The 20,245-nt window shown below is 36.3% G+C and overlaps 1 protein-coding gene across 1 annotated transcript; it reads right to left on the bottom strand.

Annotated features, from left to right (window-relative positions):
• Window positions 1–1,499: 1,499 nt before the first annotated feature.
• On the bottom strand, window positions 1,500–17,769 carry scp2a (sterol carrier protein 2a). The gene is made up of 16 exons (XM_039661237.2): window positions 17,622–17,769; window positions 16,659–16,713; window positions 16,512–16,583; window positions 15,529–15,660; window positions 15,029–15,093; window positions 14,828–14,954; window positions 14,667–14,730; window positions 14,478–14,564; window positions 13,076–13,226; window positions 12,316–12,463; window positions 12,120–12,227; window positions 6,979–7,132; window positions 5,500–5,596; window positions 5,056–5,185; window positions 4,747–4,826; window positions 1,500–2,178 (listed from the first exon to the last, which is right to left on the bottom strand). Exons 1-16 carry the CDS (start codon window positions 17,670–17,672, stop codon window positions 2,083–2,085), a joined length of 1,617 nt encoding a protein of 538 aa, XP_039517171.2. The 5' UTR covers window positions 17,673–17,769; the 3' UTR covers window positions 1,500–2,082.
• Between the last annotated feature and the right edge of the window lie 2,476 nt (window positions 17,770–20,245).

Genomic DNA, 20,245 nt, shown 5'->3' with positions numbered 1-20,245 from the left:
TCAGTAAGATATAAAAGGTAAAATAAAGGGATATTTCACTTTGAAATTATTTTTGGATATGTTTTAGCTTACCTCAAGTGCATCCAAGATGTAGGTGTCTTTGTTTCCACAGTATTTTCAATTTTGATATTTTTAGGTTAAACCGTTCTTGTCTGTCAGTCATATAATGCAGGTCTATAGTCACCACCTCAAAGAGCATGCACAGAGAAGTCCAAATTAAACATGATTTAATGACTCCTAAATGTAAGTACACATTGATGGCATGGCGTAAGACAGGAAACGAGTGGTTTGTGTGTGAAAACGAACAGTATTTATATCGTTTTTACCTCATGTAATCACAGCCACGTCCAAGTGATCTGAGGGCGCATCAGTCTGCGCAAGCGCCGGAAGTGATCTCTTGCGCAGTTGTGAAAAAAAAATATTTTTTTTTTTAAAAAATCAGCATTGTCTGTTGATATATCGAAACTGTCTTCCTTTGCAATTTACTGTATATCTACAATATGTTTATATCAGCCACTTGGACGTGGCTGTGAGAGATTGCAGGTCCGGCGCTTGCGCAGAGAGATTAATTTGGACTTCTCTGTGCATGCTCTTTGAGGTGGTGACCATAGACCTCCATTATATGACTGACAGACACGAACAGTTTAACCTAAAAATATCAAAATTGAAAATACTGTGAAAAAAAAAAAAAAAAAACACACCTACATCTTGGATGCCCTTGAGGTAAACTAAAACAAACCAAAAATAAATTTCAAAGTGAACTATCCCTTTAATACTTTCATTCAGCAAGGATTCATTAAATTGATACATTAAAGTGGCAGTGCATTTATAATGTTCCAAAATATTTCTATTTCATCATCAAGAAACCTGAAAAATATGTGTAACTTACCATTTCCTCAAAAATTGATAATGGTAAGAAAAGTTGTTAAGAAATGTTTCTTGAGCAGCAAATCATCTGACACTGAAAATGTAGCTTAGCCATCACAGGAAAAAAAATCATTTATAAATATAATACAATGAAACCCAGAGAGGAACATGAGGGAAGGACTTCCTTTGCAAACCTCTCTGAAATTTGTCAGAAGTGGGATTTATGGACTGACACATACATGCCACACATTCCCAAAGCCTTACAGAACTTGTATAGATTGTTTATATGGAAAATGTCAAATGTATTAATTGTGATTTAAATGAAATTCTATAAAATTATGACTCACTCGGTACGCCTGATGAAAGCAATGCATGTCTTCTCATTCCATGGTGTTCAAAGATGCACACATCCAGTGGGTTACATTTCAGGAAATGGAGCATAAAAGTAACTAAAATCCGCCAATACTTTCCTGTATGAAAATTGTTCAGAATAGAAAGTAGTAGCCCAACAGGAGGTTAATTAACTGGTTGTAAGATCCAGATATTAGAGATGAGCAGAAGGTGGAGGGAGGACCTGTATTGCATTACATTATTGTACTATATTATAAAAATATTAGGAAAATGACAGCATGTTTTGAAGAAAATTGAATATTTATTAGAAATGTGTCTTTTTACAAACTTGATTAATTTACAATTATACAAAATACTTTAAAATTGATAACATATCCAATATACCGTTGAAGCAAGCATCAAGGTCTGTTACTCTCTACTTGCATGTTAACTGGATTGACACTACAAAGTAGATATGAAGGTCCCAAATAAGTCTTTGCAGAATTCCACCTATTAAACTGATTTTAGTCAATTAGACGGACATTACCAAGCCAGCGATGCTATAAAATCCAAGGGAAAAAAATCTGCAAGAATCAAATAGTTCTTTTTAGTTCTACCCCTTTTATCATTCTTGTAGTTTCCAAAGATTATTATGATTTACAACAGCAACATTATCAGTCTTCATCCTTGTGTCTTTCAGATGTTACTAACATTGCAGTTACATGTATGCAATGACCAACAAACTCATTGTTATAGTGGAACATTACAAAAAAAAAAAAAAACCAAAACAATTTTAGCAAACATTATTTTTTTTAGAAATTAACTATTCTAGCACCTCTCCACACGGATGATTTTGTGCCACTTTCCTTTTCAAGAGACGTGATTTCACAGTTTGGCTTTTCCAGGTGTCAGCTGAAGGTTTTGAAGTTTCATGGCCATTCCCATATTTCCAGTTATCTTTAGTTTTCCTTGAAAAAATGCCTTTAAATAAGAGAACAAGATTAACAAATTAGAGCTTTACAAATAAGGGTTACTGTACCACTAAAACTAAAACCATTACAGCCAAAATATTTTTGTTACATGAAATAAACGTTAACTTAAAAAAAGGTTACACTTAATTTCGATTGCCCACTTTTCCATGTCAACTGACTCTCATTAGAGTATTAAGACTGCTAGGGTTCGGGTTAGTAGAATAAATTGACAAGTAGTTGCAAAGTTACTTATAGACCCAGTTTACACCTGGTATTTTGATATATTTTAGTTGATTGGTTAATTCACAGACGAGGGAGACACGTTCACATTTACACCTGATGTTTTAATCAGTCTCTGTTCACTTTCAACCACTTCTGTCCTGATTCAATGTGAAAATGTATGGATTTTTTTTTACCAGATCTTCTGATCTAATGGACGAATAAACACGAACGGAGGCAATGTAAAAACATACAGAGTGCATGTTAGTAATCAGAAATAGCAAGAGAACATGGTGCTTGGTACGTTTTTCATCTTCAAACCAAAATTGGGTCAAATTGTACATCCCGTTTGTTTGGCGCGCTTCACATAATGCGTACGCAAACGCAATAAGTCAACAGACGGAGGGTAGATGAACTTTTGTGGCTGTTCGAACCCATTCGTCCACATTAGCATCAACACTATGAAAGCAATCCGGTCGAATGTGTTTTCAACTACCTCTGGAAGTGGTCGAAGTGGACAAGCTCAAAGCGTTTTAGACCCCGTTTACACCTGCCGTTTACTTGTGATCCGATCGATCAAAACGCATCTTAAAACCAGGTGTAAAAAGAGCCATAGTAAGTCTACTAGTGCTCAGTGCAACATTTGGCATTTTCATTTGTCAACTAAAACTAAAATTTAAATAAAATAAAAACTATAGACATTAAAAAGAAAGAAAAACAAACAAACAGTAACACTATCCAATGTTTCATTCATATACACTATACACTGCCCTAAAGGATTATTATGAACACCATACTAATAATGTATTTGACCTCCTTTAGCCTTCAGAACTGCCTTAAATCTACATGGCATTGATTCAACAAGGTGCTGAAAGCATTCTTTAGAAATGTTGGCCCATATTGATAGGATAGCATCTTGCAGTTGATGGAGATTTATGGGATGAACATCCAGGGCACGAAGCTCCCATTCCACCACATCCCAAAGATGCTCTATTGGGTTGAGCTCTGGTGACTGTGGGGGCCATTTTAGTACAGTGAATTCATCGTCATGTTCAAGAAACCAATTTGAAATGATAGAGGTTGGGTCAACACAGATGGGTGTGAATCACAGGGTACAACCATTTCAAAGGACTCCATGTTCTTTTTACTTAGATATTAGTTAACTTTTATGGACTGCACATTTCAGTTTAAAGGTCATTTCTGACCTCCGACTAATCAGAAAGGCCACATTATAGTGCAAAGACACAACTTTTGATTAAAAATGAACATTGGACAGGTTTTAAAACTAGATTTTTTAGACTTTTTTTTTTCAATGATATTTCACTCTATATATGCCAGTGTTTCTTGCACCACTTCTTAGCAGTGGATGCTGAATTCACAACCCCACGGGCAAATTTTAATTCATTTTTTAAGTTTGCAGGCCAAATTGAACATAAGCTTTTTAAAAAAAAAAACACACACCACAAAATGATTGGCAAGAAAATATCTTTTGGGCTGCATATAATAACAAACAGCGCAATCTGATTCACAAAAAAAAAAAAAAAGTCTTATGTCTAAAAAGTCTTACTGGAGTCTTATGATTCCAGTTCTTTTTAACAAATCAAAAAAAAAGTGACCCGTGTAGTCTGATTTACAATTAAATGACTCTTATAAATCAGTTATTTTTAACAAATCAAAAACACACATTGAGTAGCCTGATTCATGAACAAATGACTCTTATGAATCGGTTGGTTTAATGAATCAAAAACATACAGCGCAATCAAAGTAGTCTGATTCACGAGCAAATTATTATATAAAAAAAAATACTTTCAAAATGTTCCAAGGTTTAACTATACTTTACAGCATTAGTTGACAGAGAATATCTTTTAAATTGAAGCAAAATGGACATAACGACCAAATGAATCTGAATAAAATTGAATCGAGAGCTTGTGAATCGGAATCTAAGTGAACGAAGAAGAAAAACACCCCCATGATATGGCGTTCTGATCAATAGATATGGTTCGAGTTCACCCTTAAATGTAGGTCTATGGGATTTATTTGGATTTTGGATAATTTAGACACAAGTCAGATCATTTAGACGTAAATTGTCAATATTGATGTAGGCCTAACAGATTATAAATGTTGTGTTGGCCGTATTTTGTAAGAAACTTGCATTGAGAAGGCTGAATTAGCAGGCCAGGCGAATGGTCAGTGTGTCTGTGGGTCATGGGACAAGGTTTAAAAGGGACTAATCCTGGAAATGCTGGCTCTGTCCCAAGACACTCATAAACATTAAACTACATCCCAACTGACGATGTTCTTTTTCTTTTTCTTCAAGATTTCAACAGACCCCTAAGAATAAACCATCATTAAAACGTACCGTTTGTGGATTCATTTGCCCCGTCATCAAAGCAAGCATATCTGAGTCGGCCATAGAGATGGTGCAGTCAGCCTTCTTACCTGAGTGGAAAGTGAACAGAGAATCATCAGAATGTTTGTAAAAGTAGAGCTCTTGGAGACACTCAATTTAGAGTTCAATCTGTCAAATGACTGCTTGGTTTGTAAAGACAAAGTCTATTTACAATTTTTTTTTTTTAGCTGCTTCTGGTATTTTTTATTAGAATCTGCATGTCCCAACTAATGAGGTGCACTGATACACAATGAGGTGGACAAAAAAATCTGAACACACCTGCATCGTTGGTCACCGAGCCTTTGCCATTTTTTACGTCCACAACCCATAATGCTTCACTTCCACCTGGACCATCCTTCACTTTGAAAGCAAAAACAGCTCCAATTTTCTTTACAAACGCCTCACCCTCCTGTTAAAAACAATGACATAATTTAATAATTCTGTAGCAAATTGGATTATTTTCTAAAGCAAATTGTCTGTTAACAAACTACTCATGAATCAAGCTAAATAACATGGTGATGTCACAAAAATAACTGAAATTGCTTGAAACACGCAGATAGACAAGAATGAACAATGCCTTGTGGCTCTCTTTCTGGAAAGAATAACTTAAGTTACTGTACTATTTTTAATCTTACACTGGTACAAATTATTTCTACAACAATTTCATTTAAAAGTCTTATTTGCATGGTATAATTGGTGAGATCTTCATTCCTGATGAATTACCTCCTGTAGCTTCTTCTCGATCTCCTGAAAGACCGTGTGAGCTTTGAAGCCTTTGAGGTCACTGGACGCGCTGGTGGGTACTGCAGCGATCCGAGACCTGGGAAAGTTTAGATTGCAAGTTCACCACTGCTGGTACATGGTGTGCACCAAGTCCAAAAGTCTAGTTCTAATGTAGTTAATAGAACTACAGCATTTAACAAATTGTAATATTTGACAATATTACATGGAGAGAGTAAAATCACTTCTTGAATACTCTAATAACTGAACATTTCACATATATACTCATATAGACTGATATGCACTCATGTAAGGGAAATATAATCTTTTGTACTTTGGATTTTGTACCCACCTTCTGTATACTTAAACAAACATGTAATAGAGCTGAATCGTACAAGCCTAGACCCTGAACTGTTTTTTTGTTTTTTTTTTGCTGTACATTTTCCTATATAATTAAAGACCATGAATACATGATAATGGATAAACTTCAACAAACATTGATATTTTGCAACCAAAGGTTTGTATAAATCAAATATATATATATATATATATACCTAAATAAAATGTACAGTACCATGGGTTAGTAAGACTGTTTACAATAAAGAAGGAAAGAAATTAATACTTTTATTCAGCAAGGATGCATTAAATTGATCAAAAGTGACAGTAAAGACAATTACAAAATATTTCTGTTTCCAAAAAATGCTGTTTTCATTCAATTATATTTTTGTATTCATTAAGCATTCTAAAACAAATGTATCATTTTTGAACAGATTTCAATATTAATAATAAAAATAAATGTTACTTGAACATCAAACAAGTCTATTGAAGCGAAGACACAGAAGACTGGAGTAACGGCTCACAGGAATAAATTACATTTTAAATAAAACAATTATTTTTAATTGTAATAATATTTGACCTTTTTTTGATACAATAAATGTAGCCTTGAGACTTCATTCAAAAACATTTAAAATCTTATCAAACACAACATTTTTAAATAGTGGGCCATAAATACAAATATAATTTGTGATTTTGGAAAGTAATTAGAAAAACAGAATTTTGAATATATACATATATCATTTGGGTGAGCTGGCTGTATCTGGGCCAGATACTCAATGCTTGTTAAAGGGATACTCCACTTTTTTTGGAAATAGGCTCATTTTACAACTCCCCCAGAGTTTAACAGTTGAGTTTCACCATTTTCAAATGCACTCAGCCGATTTTCTGATATTTAGAAGAATATCAGGAACCAGACAGTTTCTGGTCTCAATGACTTCCATAGTAGGAAAAAAATATATACTATGGAAGTCAATGAGACCAGAAACTGTCTCTGTCTGGTTACTGATATTCATCTAAATATCAGAAAATTGGCTGAATGGATTCAAAAACGATAAAACTCAACCGTTTAACTCTGGGGGAGTGGTAAAATGAGCCTCTTTCAAAAAAAAGGAGTATCCCTTTTAGACGTATTAGTTTTAAACATACCTAGTTTCTTGAGGGAAGCCCATCCTGTAGAGAGTGACCACCACCGCTCCACCAAGACCGATGTTGTGCTGCAGGGCAACCTTTGCCCCGGGGACCTGCCGAGGCCCCGCCTCCCCCCTCAGCTGCCAGCACAGCTCCGCACACTGAGCCAGACCTGAGCCGTAAAAACAGGCCAGAGTTCATCCACCGCACACTCGCTCTGAATGTCACAGCCATCTGCCTTCATTGCTCCTTTATTCTGTGACCTGTTGATTTTCTGTCCTCTAATAATTCATTAAATAAATATATAAAAAAAAAAAATATGCAAAAATGGGATAAAGTGGACCAGAAACTTTCCTAAAGGTCTTTGACCAAAGTGTAATTTAATCAAATCTAATAAATAAAAATGTAATAAATAACTCTGAAGATCTGTCACCTTACAGAGGTATACGGCTTCTTGTACATGTAACTATACATGTAAATATTCTTTAAATGCAATGACCTAAAATCAGGGATTAGAACAGGTGAAGAAATAAAAAACAAAATCTGTAGAGTATATATTTGCAGAATGCTACATAAAAATGTTTGCACTGATCTTGGTTAGACACCATGCTGAATTTCAAACCGCTAAGGGATAGATGTTTTTATAATGGCATGAAAGATCCTAGATCACATGCTATTTAAAATGTCTGTTTTATTTTTGTCTACTGAGATTAAAGATGACCAATAGGCATTTTGTTACAAACAGTACATTCAATTGAAAACACTGTATTTCTTTCTCTCACCATCTCGTTTTCATTCCTAAAAAAATGAACAATGCAGCTACTCTGACTAAGGTCTATTGTTGCAGAGTGAAAATGTTTTTTTAACCAGTTAATACTTTGTTTCTGTAAGTAATGTTAAGTGATTACTTTTAAGTGCCCCATTATGCTTTTTTGAATATTACCTTTCACGTGTGTAATACGGCTTTTTAAGAATGTAAAAGGTCTGCAAAGCTCAAAGTGCATTACAAATAAACTTATTGTCTCCTAAAAGAAAGAATCGATTCTGAACTGCCCGAAACGAGTCGTCAGCAATTCCAGTGTATTCCAGTCTATCGTCTTCATTGGCTGCCTGCGAACAACGTCTACTTTGTCCCGCCCTCAAACACTAAAGTTGTGGCTGATGTAACCTCAGGCCTTGTTTATACTTTCGCCTAACTCCTCTGACTGCGCACGCTCCTCCCAAAAAAACACAGTAAACCTTGAGATTACTACTTGTGACATTAGAACAAAATATATGGCTATGAGAACATGTATACAAGTACATTAACGATTATTTCTGCTAGTATAGGCTCAACGTAAGCAAACTGGGTGGCGGTGTGACGAGACGTACATGCTCGGCTAGATTCACCTCGAAGTCGTGCATCTTCAGAAGCAGAGCCGTGCGTAAAGTTGCCACCCGAAACGGGGTCGCAACGATTATAAACCAAGCTTCACACCCCTGGCCTCAAGAGGCGTTGTGGTCTTTAGCGTCCTTGTTAGCATTCATAGATATATACACTCGATGTCACCTTGGCAGTTCATTGGATTGTCAGCCGCCATCATGGTACAGGGAAGCCCCTCCTCTTTAAAGCATAAGTGTAAATGTAAGGTCTAACAGAAATAAAATCACCATAAATCGTCACAAATGCGATTTTCTAGGGTTTTTTTTTTTTGTTCGTTCCAATGGTCAGACATTTTATTTAGTCCAGAGAAAATAAAAATAATTTTCCTAGTTCAGATTTCGTTTGCGTGAACATCCATTTGCAGCACAAAGTCAGAAAATCCATATATTTCGAAGTACAGGCGGAGATAGCAGTGTTACCTAGCTACTTCCTATGACAAGACGCCTGTTCTAAGATGGCGGTGGTTTTGACGCATGCTTAAAACCCCAAAGCAACATCTAGTGTTACGGACCGGTTATACTAAGGCGTGGAAGTTTGGTTCGTGTTATCGTCATGCTGCGAAAGCACAACATGACATCATGACTTTTGCGTAAACATAAACGCCACTTTCGAGTCAAGTGGCGTGTTATCTCTACGCATTTTGAGCTATCCGCGTGTATGCGTGTTATTATACGCCATTAACGTCCGAGTGATTCCGCGTGTCTGTACATGCCGTCAAATGTCCGCGCGAAACGAAGCAAAATGTAGATCTACATCTGGGGAGCGATCTTTTTTTTCCTAGGATGGTAAGGGAACAATCATAAATGCCATTAACCCCAGTGACGGGTAGGTTTAGGGACGGGGTTGAGGTAAGTCATATATTTATATGTACAGTAATAACGTTAAGTCAACGGCGTTCATAAACACGCTGAAAAGCGATTATGCGTGTTGATACCACGCCAAAAATGGAAATACGAATTGGCATGTCATACACACGCTAAGCAAATAAATTTTGCATGCATTTCCAAAGGATGAGAAATCGGCTCAAATTGATTGGTAAAACCGAAACCATCGTTACTGTTTCCAAGCTCTGAGGAAGCTCCATAGCTAAAATTCAGATATGGTAATGGCTATTTCATTTCAGACTCGCGCTGTAAGGAGTAGACTAATCACAACAGACAGGGCCAACAGACCAATCAAAGTAGAGTAAGCTCTCATTTAGGACTGAATCTTCGAAAGCACCATTTCAGACTCTTTGAGTAATGAGGTGATGTGCAATGTGTATTGTGAAAAAATTCAAGAGTTTATTTTTTCCCCCTTAGGACGCATGTAAATCAATTATAGGAGACCTCCAAAACAAAATTAGGAACATAATAGGGGACACTTTAACTAAGAAGCCAAAAAGCTTAACGTAGTAACAATGTCTCTCTCTGTGGATTGCAGTGTAGTTCTTTTGGAAGTAGATAATGTTAAATAATAATGCCGATGGATGGTGATGGGTACCTTCTAAACTCTCATGATCTCACAGTCAAGTTAGGCGGGGAAGACCCCCTGACGTGCTGGACAGCCAATGACACGACACCTCACCTTAATCCACCAGTCCTGATTCGTGAGTTAACGCTCAGGCTGAGCATTTTATCCTGATGGGCTAAACTGCTTGCACTTTTGCTCATTATCCCCTACAGGATAAGGGACTTAGAATAAGACCTTTTCAGTCAGCCTGTGATTCCCAACTCCTCATTGAAAAGGATCAGGGAGGGAGGTCCTCACGAGTCAAGAGGATCAGGAAAAACTGTCAAATTACTGTTAACCGGACCAGGGGCGGATCTACGAATTATTATAAAATAATTTTATAGGGTGGCATTAGTACTATGAGGGGTGGCAACACAAAAGCAAGCGTCCATGCATAGTTTCTGTGGATTTATGGCTTGACATTCAAATTAGTTTCCGTGAATATGCGAAACAGCTGCATTGCAACAAAGCAATCATCTGCTGGTCGGGATTTTCTTATTGATTTCATTTTTATTTTTTTGTCGGATGGCAAAATGGTCCATTATACATGATGACAGTGGAGCGGGCAGTTGGAGAATTGGCTCCCCAAACAATAACCCAGACATATCTTTCTCAGAGCACCTCTGAATGAAAATGGAGAAACAGCCAATTTGTTCATGAACTGGGCTACACTTGTTGTGCTGTGTGTTCATGAGTCACCAACAACTAGTTCATAGGAGTCATTTGTTCATCAAGCTGACTACACTAAGTGCAGTACACAAGGACAACCTTATTACAAGGACAAGGACATTATTTTGCGGTACACTTTTTTAATGTCATCACATCGAGGCGCTGTTGCTGAAAAGCAGAACAGGAAACATTGCTTTCATTTATATTTAGTGCTGGGATAATTCTAGGGTGGAAATTACTTTTCTTAGGGTGATCCGCATATTATTATTAATATTATTATGTATGGTTGGATGGTTTAAAAGATGACGTTAAGAACACAAGCACTAGGAGCTTGAATCTAGTATTGATTCACTAGTTAAGAGATGCGGCTCCCTCTGCTGGTGCAATGCCACATGCAGACACCAACACATTGTTAGTCATGGACACTGTCAAGCTCCAGAAAATAGCGATGCCCTAAAAATAATGTTTTACCGAAATTTAAAGTGTTTTAGGTAATCAAAACCTGACCATAATTTTTTTTTTAAAACAATCAATTAATAAATCACATTTATTTAATAAATCACAACTCAAATAAAAACTAAGCTGTAAACATTGAAATCGTACACAAGAGCATTTTTAACTTTTTAATTATATAATTATGCTTCTACTCCAATTTTTTAAATAATTAACAAGTAAAATGTAAAATATATGGTAATACTTTACAATAAAGTTTAAGTTTAAATTAGTTAACTACTTTAGTTAACATGAGGATCTACTAAGCATGAACAATACATCTAGCATTTATTTACTCATACATTATTAAAATCAAAAGTTGTATTTATTAACATTAGTTAAAAAAAAATAACGACTCATTTTATTAACCAACATTAACAAAGTTTAATGAATACTGTAACAAATGTATTGCTCATTGTTAGTTCATGGTAGTATAATAAAGTGGTAATAATACACTGACTAAGTAATTTTAACAAATGAGAACTTATTGTAAATAGTTACCGAATATATTATATATATGTTTACCAGTTGTAGCATATTCACGTTATGTGCACGGAATAGACACCAACAGTCAAAATGCGTCATCAGAGAAGCACTCAGTGTTTTGGTCAATGATATTGCACCTCCAAAACAGTTTCGGCCAAAACCGAATATTCGTGTGAAATTGAAGAGCAGAAAATGGCTGACAGGACAGGAAAGTCAGTTTTTCCTGAGGTGAGAGACTTTATTTCAGCATGGTAGTTCCTATAGTGCTGGGTTCTCTGAAGTAGTCGTGATCCGTCTCTAACAATGTAACATGTTCTAAACACAGCTCTTAAGCACGCAGAATAATGAAAGTGGACTTTTTTGTTGTAATCGCGGGTTTTAGCGATTAATCATGGCTTCTGTAATCACGACTATAAATTCGATTAATTGTGCAGCCCAAGCATGAACACTGCTAAAATTCCAATTTTTTTTTGTTTCACAGCAGAATCCAATTTAAACAGATCTGGAGTGACATGATGGCAATTAAAATGATGTCTAATTGTAGATTTTTGTGTGAACTATTCCTTTAATGGCATCAGGTGTGCTTGGTAAACCCTACCTGTAGCTCCAAGCGGATGTCCTTTTGAGAGGAGTCCTCCACTGGGGTTTATCACCCACTTGCCACCGTATGTATTATCACCCCGGTCAATAAGCTCACCAGCTTTACCTGCAAATCACAAACACGCTGCTAATCTAAACTTCTGTTTTCAAAAATACGTGCAAGAAAAGTGTGCTCGTGAAGCCGCCCATCTCACCCTCTGGACACAGTCCCAGAGCTTCATAGGTGATGAGCTCATTGGCAGAGAAGCAGTCATGCAGCTCGATGACATCAACATCTGACGCCTTCAGACCGGACGTCTCAAAGCACTTCTTAGCAGCAAGCTGGGTCATGTCATAGCCAACCTTTAGTGGACAGACGGGAAAAACACATTACATTAGAGATATAGTCGTCTCACGTTCAACGTTACGTCAGAGAGCCCCAATCACCTTTAAATGGTAACAAAAGAAGCCAATGAACATTGCAGCGTGAGACCAGCCTCACGTGTCTGTGCCGTAAGCGCGCTGAGGTGGCGTTCCTGGATGAGTCATGTACCCAATGTGGGAAAATGACCATCGTGGCGCTGACCCGAGACTGGAGTCCCCTCTGCTATATCCCGATCTAGTCTCTCTGCCTACTTCGGTTAATACACGGGGCCTGGCTAGAGCTCTTTAGCAGGTTTCGCTGGCTCACTGAAACAATCAGACTGGCGTACGCTTTACCTCAGTTATGGACAAAGATATCCCTGTCCTTCGTGTGGAGATAACAGTCCTACAAGCGAATGACGCAAGGCTACTGCACAAGCTCCCGTTCGAGATGGGTACGTGGAAACGCATATTCGAATGTGTTGAACCCCAAAATTGGTTTGCAGCGATCGTGTTTTGTCATCACTCAAAAGTCACTGGGCTCTAAGGTGAGATCCCAATTCTTCAGTTTATTTCTGACGTCAACATAATTCCAGTATCAGCTACTCTTACTATTTTTATACAGCTGTTTTCCTCAAAGGTAGTGGTGAGGTCTGTGATCATTTCCTGAGCGAGGATCTCTACAGCCTTTTTCTCCAATCCGTTCTTCCTCACAAACCTCTCACTGGCCACCACAGCAGCTCCTGCTCCATCTGACGTCGGGCTACGGGAAAATAAGAGACGATATAAACATCTGCTTCAGTTGAACAGGATGATGGACCCACTATTTGTAACAAGTAAGCAATACAATCAAAATATTTTCTGACATTAAAAAAAAAAAACAACAACAACATATTGTTCAGTTAAGCTCAACCAACAGCATCTGTGGCATTATATAGATCACTACAGAAAAAAAGGCAAAATTGTATGGAGGAGGGATGCTTGAATGAAATGTATAAGGAGTAAGTTATCCATTTAATAATTAATTAATCATTTTTAAAATGGAAAAAATAGATATATTCAATTCATATTTCAAAATGTAGATAAATAAAATGATAAAATAATCAATTAAATCATTATAAACTGAAAAATATAAATATTTAGTTAAATTTTTGTCATTTTAATATGTAGAAGCAATAAATAAATGGAACAAAATTTCAAATATAAAACAATAATGCAGTACCTTAATATAGAATTTTAAAAGCAAATTTTAAATTGTATTCTAAAAAAGAATATGCTCGTCAAAATGCCACATGCAAAACCGATCAACCAATTGGAGAAGCAAACTCAATTTTAATGGCCACCACATCTCCCATGTGCCAAATGATAGACAGTCACTGAACAGTAGGAAAGACCAAACTAACTAAATACATCAGGAATTTTATGTAAGCAATAAGGTACTCGAGGCAAGTGCTGTATCGTGAATAAATAACGGCAGAAGGGCATTGTTAGGCAGGATGCGAAGTGGAGATACCCCTTCAGCCGTAACTTATTCACGATACAACACTTGCCTCAAGTACTTTATTGCTTTTATAAAACGGTTACCACACAATACAAATATTAAAGTAAAAAAATACAAAAATAATTATCAGTGCAACTTTCATTAAGTAAAATCACTAAAAGCCTTCCTTCCACTAGAAAAAAATAGTCCCTGACCATGAACAGCAACAACGTTCCAATGTATAATATGCATGAAAGCTCAAATTAAAACAACATAGAAACTGCAGTGTTACGCAGTGATAAATAAAACTGTTGGGTGAAGCGGTCACAGCCATGTTTTATCATGAATAATCAGAATCAAGGATTGGAACTAACCTCCTCTCTCCCCTGTGCCAGTAGAAATGATGTTTGTGGTAAATACTTAAATACTAAAAGTGTCATCTATTGAGATTAACTTTGACTAGTGATTATCGCCTTGCTTCTGTGGATATTCAAACTATGGCAACAACCTCAATCGCCACGGCTCTCAACTTACCAACACTGTAAGAGTGTGAGGAACTCAAAGACCTTCCTGGAGTTAATGACCTGCTCCAGACTATATCCATCCCGAAACTGAGAGTATCTGACAGTGAATGTGGAGGAGAAGAAAGAGAACGGAAGTCTTTTGTTATCTGGGATAAGGTAAAGAATTAATTCATAGAAATAAACTGTCGCTCAAACTCACGGATTATTGGTTGAATGCTTGTGGTTCTTCCAAGCAATTTTAGCAAAATGCTCTGGTTTTGTGCCTGGAGATGACAGACAGCTTCTGTTACAAAAGGAACCAGACTGCAGTTTCCTGGATCAATCTAAAATCCACATGATAGAGTATCACCCACATCTTACCGTACTTCTCCATGTGTTCTCTACCAGCGTTGCCGAACATCTGAGATGCAATTGGCGCTGCCGTCATCCCATAACAGTTGATCATCACCTCCAAGTGCTTGTCCAGAGGGTTGGTTCTGTCCATGTACTGCAAACCCATGAGCAGATGATATTAGATGCTTCATCACTGGTATTATAAAAGAGCTGTGAGCTGTACTGTACCTTTGAGGATAGTGAACCTCTTTCCATCTTTTCAAAGCCCAAGGCAAGAACACAATCAGCCAAACCTAAATGCAATAGTTTTTGTTGAACAATTGATCAGATAAATGCAGTCTTGATGAGCATAAGAGACTTCTTTCAAAAACATTTAAAACATGTTTAATATTCCAAACTTTTGACTGGAAGTCTATTGAAATAGAAACAGTGATTTTAAATTGTAACAATATTTCACAATATTACAACAATATTATGTTTCACTGTATTTTTCATCAAATAAATGCAGCTTTGTTGAAGCATCAAACCCCAAATAAAAAAACAACAACTAAACATTTAAAAATATCACTATTAAAAAAAAAAAAAAAATTAACAGCATAGCATTTGCTGTGGTATCAAAAATCACATTATCAACTATGAAATTTCATTTCTAATCAAAAAAAAAAAAAAAAAAAAGATTGAATTTATAGTACAGTCCAGTATAGGCAGGCTTATGATGAACATCTCACCTCCCTCAACGAGCTGACGAGCCATAAACAGCGCTGTGGAGCCGGTAGAGCAGTTATTATTGACATTAATTATTGGGATCCCGGACAGACCCAGACTGTGATAAATAGCCCTTTGGCCACATGTCGAGTCACCTGCAGAAATACAGAAAAAACCCACATTCATCCAACACAGATATCAGATTATGAATTTGAATTAAGGCATTCAAAAGTTAGTTCACCCAAAAATGAAAATTCTGTCATTATTTATGCACCCTCATCTCATCTCATTTCAAACCCATAAGACTTGCGTTCATCTTCGAAACACAAAGTAGTATTGACAGCTACACAACTACAACTTTGACGCTTTAAAAAAAAAAATCATAAAGAAATCACAAAATTAATCCACATGAATTGAGTGTTTTAGTCCAAATTTAGTCCAAGACATGATCACTTTATAAAATGAACTGATTTGAGCGTTTATACATATAACACTCATCAGTTGTGATAAACAGAAGCGCAGGCATCTTTGCTTGATGTGCAAGAACCAATGACGTTCATTCTCGTGTTGCGCAGCACGTTTGAACCAATGTTGTTTGTTCTCGTGCATTACGCAGGTTTGGTTGAGCTTCTGTTTATGTTCACTGATCAATGTTTATATGTAAATAAAAGCTTAAATTAAATCGTTTCATCGTATAAAGAGATTGAGTCACTTCAGAAACTTTTGGACTGAACCACTCAATTCATATGGATTCGTTTTACGATCTGTTTATGACCTTTGTGAAGTGTCAAAGTGGCGTGGCTGTCAATGGAGGGACAGAAACCTCTCAGATTTCATCAAAAAGATTCATTCGTCTTCCGAAAATGAACAAAAGTCTTAGGGGTTTGGAGCAACATGAGGGTGAGTAATTAATGACGGAATTTTCATTTTTGGGTGAACTATCCCTTTAAAACCATGTTGACATGTTAAATATACAATATCCTTTGCTGACTTAAGAATGACGTACCGTACACGTAGCCTACACATGCTTGCTGGATGGCAGTGTAGTTTATTCCAGCATCCATCAGCGCTCTCTCCCCTGTGCCACAACAGAAATGATTCAAGAACAAACATTCATATTTCTACAGTAACAGATGAGCTTTAGCAACTGCACCTGCTTCTTTGGCCATGTCTGGGTAATCGATGTCTCTCCCACCCGGCTTTTCAAACTAAAAAACAGGACAAAAGTATCTTTGAAAAATGACACTTTGAAGCTATGTAGTTTAAATAGTTGCCTGGAATTTTAATAGTGCATATTCTGTTAATTGGATTTATTGGGACAAATAAAACCCAATAAAACGTATTAACTTACTTACTTATTATTAAAAACCTATTGTGCCTATATATTATCATATTAAACCTATATTATTTATGAAGGGATGTGAATGACATACAATGTAAAAAGTTGGAAAAACAACAACAACAAAAAGTACCACCCCTGAAATCATACTTCCGCGTATGGTGTGCCGCAATAATAATAATCATCATATTTATTTTATTCTAACAGTGTTAAGTTACTTGATACAACGACAGTCATGTAACGTTGAGGTTGAAATGAGCTCGGACCTTTCACATGATTGCGTCAAGCACGTTCATTGTACAACCCATGACATAATTCAGGGTCATATTTACAGATTATCCATTTTGCGTTTCTGTGAAAGTCTAGGACACTGTGTACAAAGATCAGAGTCACACACGCGCATAGTGAATTTTTGATAAGAAACTTTGCATAACGTTAACTATTTTTTAATGGAGTTAAAACACGAATTTTGAGCACTAAACCTCCACATTATGTATGCCTTTAGCAATAGGCTAGTTACTGTAGCAACTAGTAACTGCTACAACTATTAACGAAACACCATGCTAACTGTAAATGTGTAATAGTTTAATCAAACATATTCGGCGAAAACAGATGTCAAATACCTTTATACTTTTTATTTTATAAAACTCCAGCAGGATTAGCTGTAACGTTACTACTACCACAGTATGATGATCAATCAGAGCAGGCTAGGCTACTACAACAACAAACCAGACAATAACAGATCACTAGTATATAAGGCCACTCAGATGTGTTTACCTTGGTCATTCCCACCCCGATAACAAACACCCTGTTTCTTGCTGTAGCCATCTTCAGGTCTGCGTAGTGTGACAGCTCAACTGGACTTCACTACAGCATGTAGCCTTGCTCACAGCAGCAGCTGGTTATAAACACACCGACCGGGTGCAGTACAGCGAGTGTCACACAGATGGCGATCTATCCTCAGCACTGATCAGACAGTCAACTCGAAATTAACATATTTACGACAAAAAGTGAGAAAAGGGACACGATGTATGATGGCAACTGGCAACATAACCCCGCTTAAAACAGAACCAGACTAATATGGTTGGTCTTAGGCTGATCTAAGAGTTTAGGCCACTTTACATGGTCAGGCTGGGAGACCAGCTTAAACCACTACATCCAGCTATTTAGGCTGGTTTTAGCTATTTGTTTCTTCAGCAGTTCCTTAAAAGTTCCGGTAACACTTTATTTTACGACCCGCAAACAACTGTGTTACACCGAAATTACGGTGTACGTTTCTGTAATTATAGTGTACTTCCGTGTAAGTATACGGGAACAATATGTTAAGTTTGGGGTAATAAAGGGGTAACAAGCAGATATACAACCTGCAAATAACTTCGTAAGTATAGGCTACACTGAAATTACGGTGTATATTTCTGTAATTATGGTGTACTTCAGTGTTGGTATAATTGGGGAACAATATGTTAAGTTTGGGGTAAGGGGGTAACAAGCAGATGTACAAGCAAATTATTTAATTAGTTAAAAAATAACAGGTACCTATTCTGTTAATTCCAGGCAAAGTTTGTACGTCTGTTTTTTTATAAAATGTATCACATTTCTGGCAAAACATGTTCAGGATAATTTTGACATCTGTGGGTTGAAAATTAAACATATATATATATATATATATATATATATATATATATACTGTATATATATATATATATATATATATATAGGCTATATATATATATAGGCTATATATATATATATATATATATATATATATATATATATATATATATATATATATGTATTGGCTTTTCTTACTAGATTACTAGAAAAGTCAAAATAATTTGTTTCTGCTATGATTTTAATTTAGACCGTACCATGTGGTAATTAGTACTTGCCTTATCCCATTGAATTGCAATGACACTTAAATGTCAGGGCAAATATACTAATTAATACTTTTTTTTTCTTTTCTTGATAACAGTACCTTTCTCTCTAATTACAGTGCAAAAAGTGTTGTTTCGTTTTGCTACATAGTAAGTAGCGTTTGTTACCCCCTTGTTCTGCAGTTACAGGGCAAGTGTAACTCCTGCGGGCTGTAAATTAAAGTGGTGCTTGTTACCCCTTTATTACCCCAAACTTAAAATATTGTTCCCTTATACTTAGACGGAAGTACACTATAATTACAGAAACGTACACTGTAATTTCGGTGTACTTACACAGTTGTTTGCGGGTCGTAAAATAAAGTGTTACCAAAGTTCCTTTTATTCATAGCAGGATCTAGATTAGCAGTAGGCCTATATTTTTTATTTAATTTGCAGTTTTAATTTTAGTTGATTGACTAACACTAAAAGAATGTTCAGCACTGCAAATTTACCTGCCATAGATCCTAATGGTCTGAAAAGAGATTCCAAACTTTATTATTGTTACACAAATAATATAGCCTACAGTCGATCTCACGCAGAAAGAACGTGTTCTTCAACTACCAAACACCAATCAGTGGTGTAGTTATGTAAATCTTCAATCAGTAACCAGAGTGGGAACATGGTCTCCAAATATAGCCTGATATGGGTTCGAAGATCTTCCTTAAGTTCTTTGAATTAAAATGCCACAGATCTTTCTGTTTCCTGACATGGGGTCATTTAGAGACTGAAATCTCCAGCGCTCCCAAAGATAAGAGAGTATGATTGAATCTTTGTTGTCTTTGTCAATCTTAATCTGAAGTTTGTACTAAATGTCTGTTTCATGTGTTGCACGGTTGTCGTTATCTGACATTGTTTACTCTTCGACAGATTTCCATTCGTTTCAAAATCCAAATGCACCCAAGAGCTAAATGCAACTAAAAAGCAATATCTATTGCAAATTGGTTTCCTGAGTAAATGATGGGTACATGCCTCATAGTCCTTAGCATAGATATCCATAATAAAGTCTCTATATCGTCATCACCGTCAGCCAGCCATCTTGTCTCCCGTCGGCCAGCCATCTTGTCTCTAAACTCTGTGAACTTACTTGAGTGATCTGCACGAACACAAATACTCTTGTCTTGCTGAAATCTTGACTGATTTACAAACGGTTTGATTTCTTACTTTATTAACGTTGCTATTAAACTGGATGTTTGAACAGCAGCTTTTCTTTTCAAAAATGACTTAATCGTGCAGCATAGTTGTGTATCACGACAAACGTTAACTTGCTTGCGCACGTTATCAAGGCTGAGAATCGAGCTGTTCAAATAAAGGTTTTACTGACACCAATAACAATTTTATGACAACTAATCTTGTCTTAATTACAATCTTTGTAGTAGCCCATGGAATGCCAAAGCTGAATTAATTAAAAATAAATAAATAGATACAAAAAAAAGCAAAAATATATAAATAAATATACAAAGGAATGTAAAAAAAGTAGAAATAAATGAG

The sequence above is a fragment of the Pimephales promelas genome, chromosome 5 (genome assembly GCF_988280905.1).
Source record: "Pimephales promelas chromosome 5, fPimPro1.hap1.1, whole genome shotgun sequence".
Taxonomy (NCBI): Eukaryota; Metazoa; Chordata; class Actinopteri; order Cypriniformes; family Leuciscidae; genus Pimephales; species Pimephales promelas.
The sequence above is the reverse complement of the archived record's forward strand: the minus strand, read 5'-3'. Positions and strand labels throughout refer to the sequence as shown.

What these genes read in the sequence shown, in the direction of transcription:
- scp2a (XM_039661237.2), bottom strand. Translation starts at nt 17,672, where the DNA reads ATGGCTACAGCAAGAAACAGGGTGTTTGTTATCGGGGTGGGAATGACC. An exon ending in GAGGTTCACTATCCTCAAAG is followed by an intron (nt 14,955 to 15,028) that starts GTACAGTACAGC and finishes ATGGGTTTGCAG; the next exon opens with TACATGGACAGAACCAACCC. An exon ending in AAAACAGCTGTATAAAAATA is followed by an intron (nt 12,464 to 13,075) that starts GTAAGAGTAGCT and finishes TGTCCACTAAAG; the next exon opens with GTTGGCTATGACATGACCCA.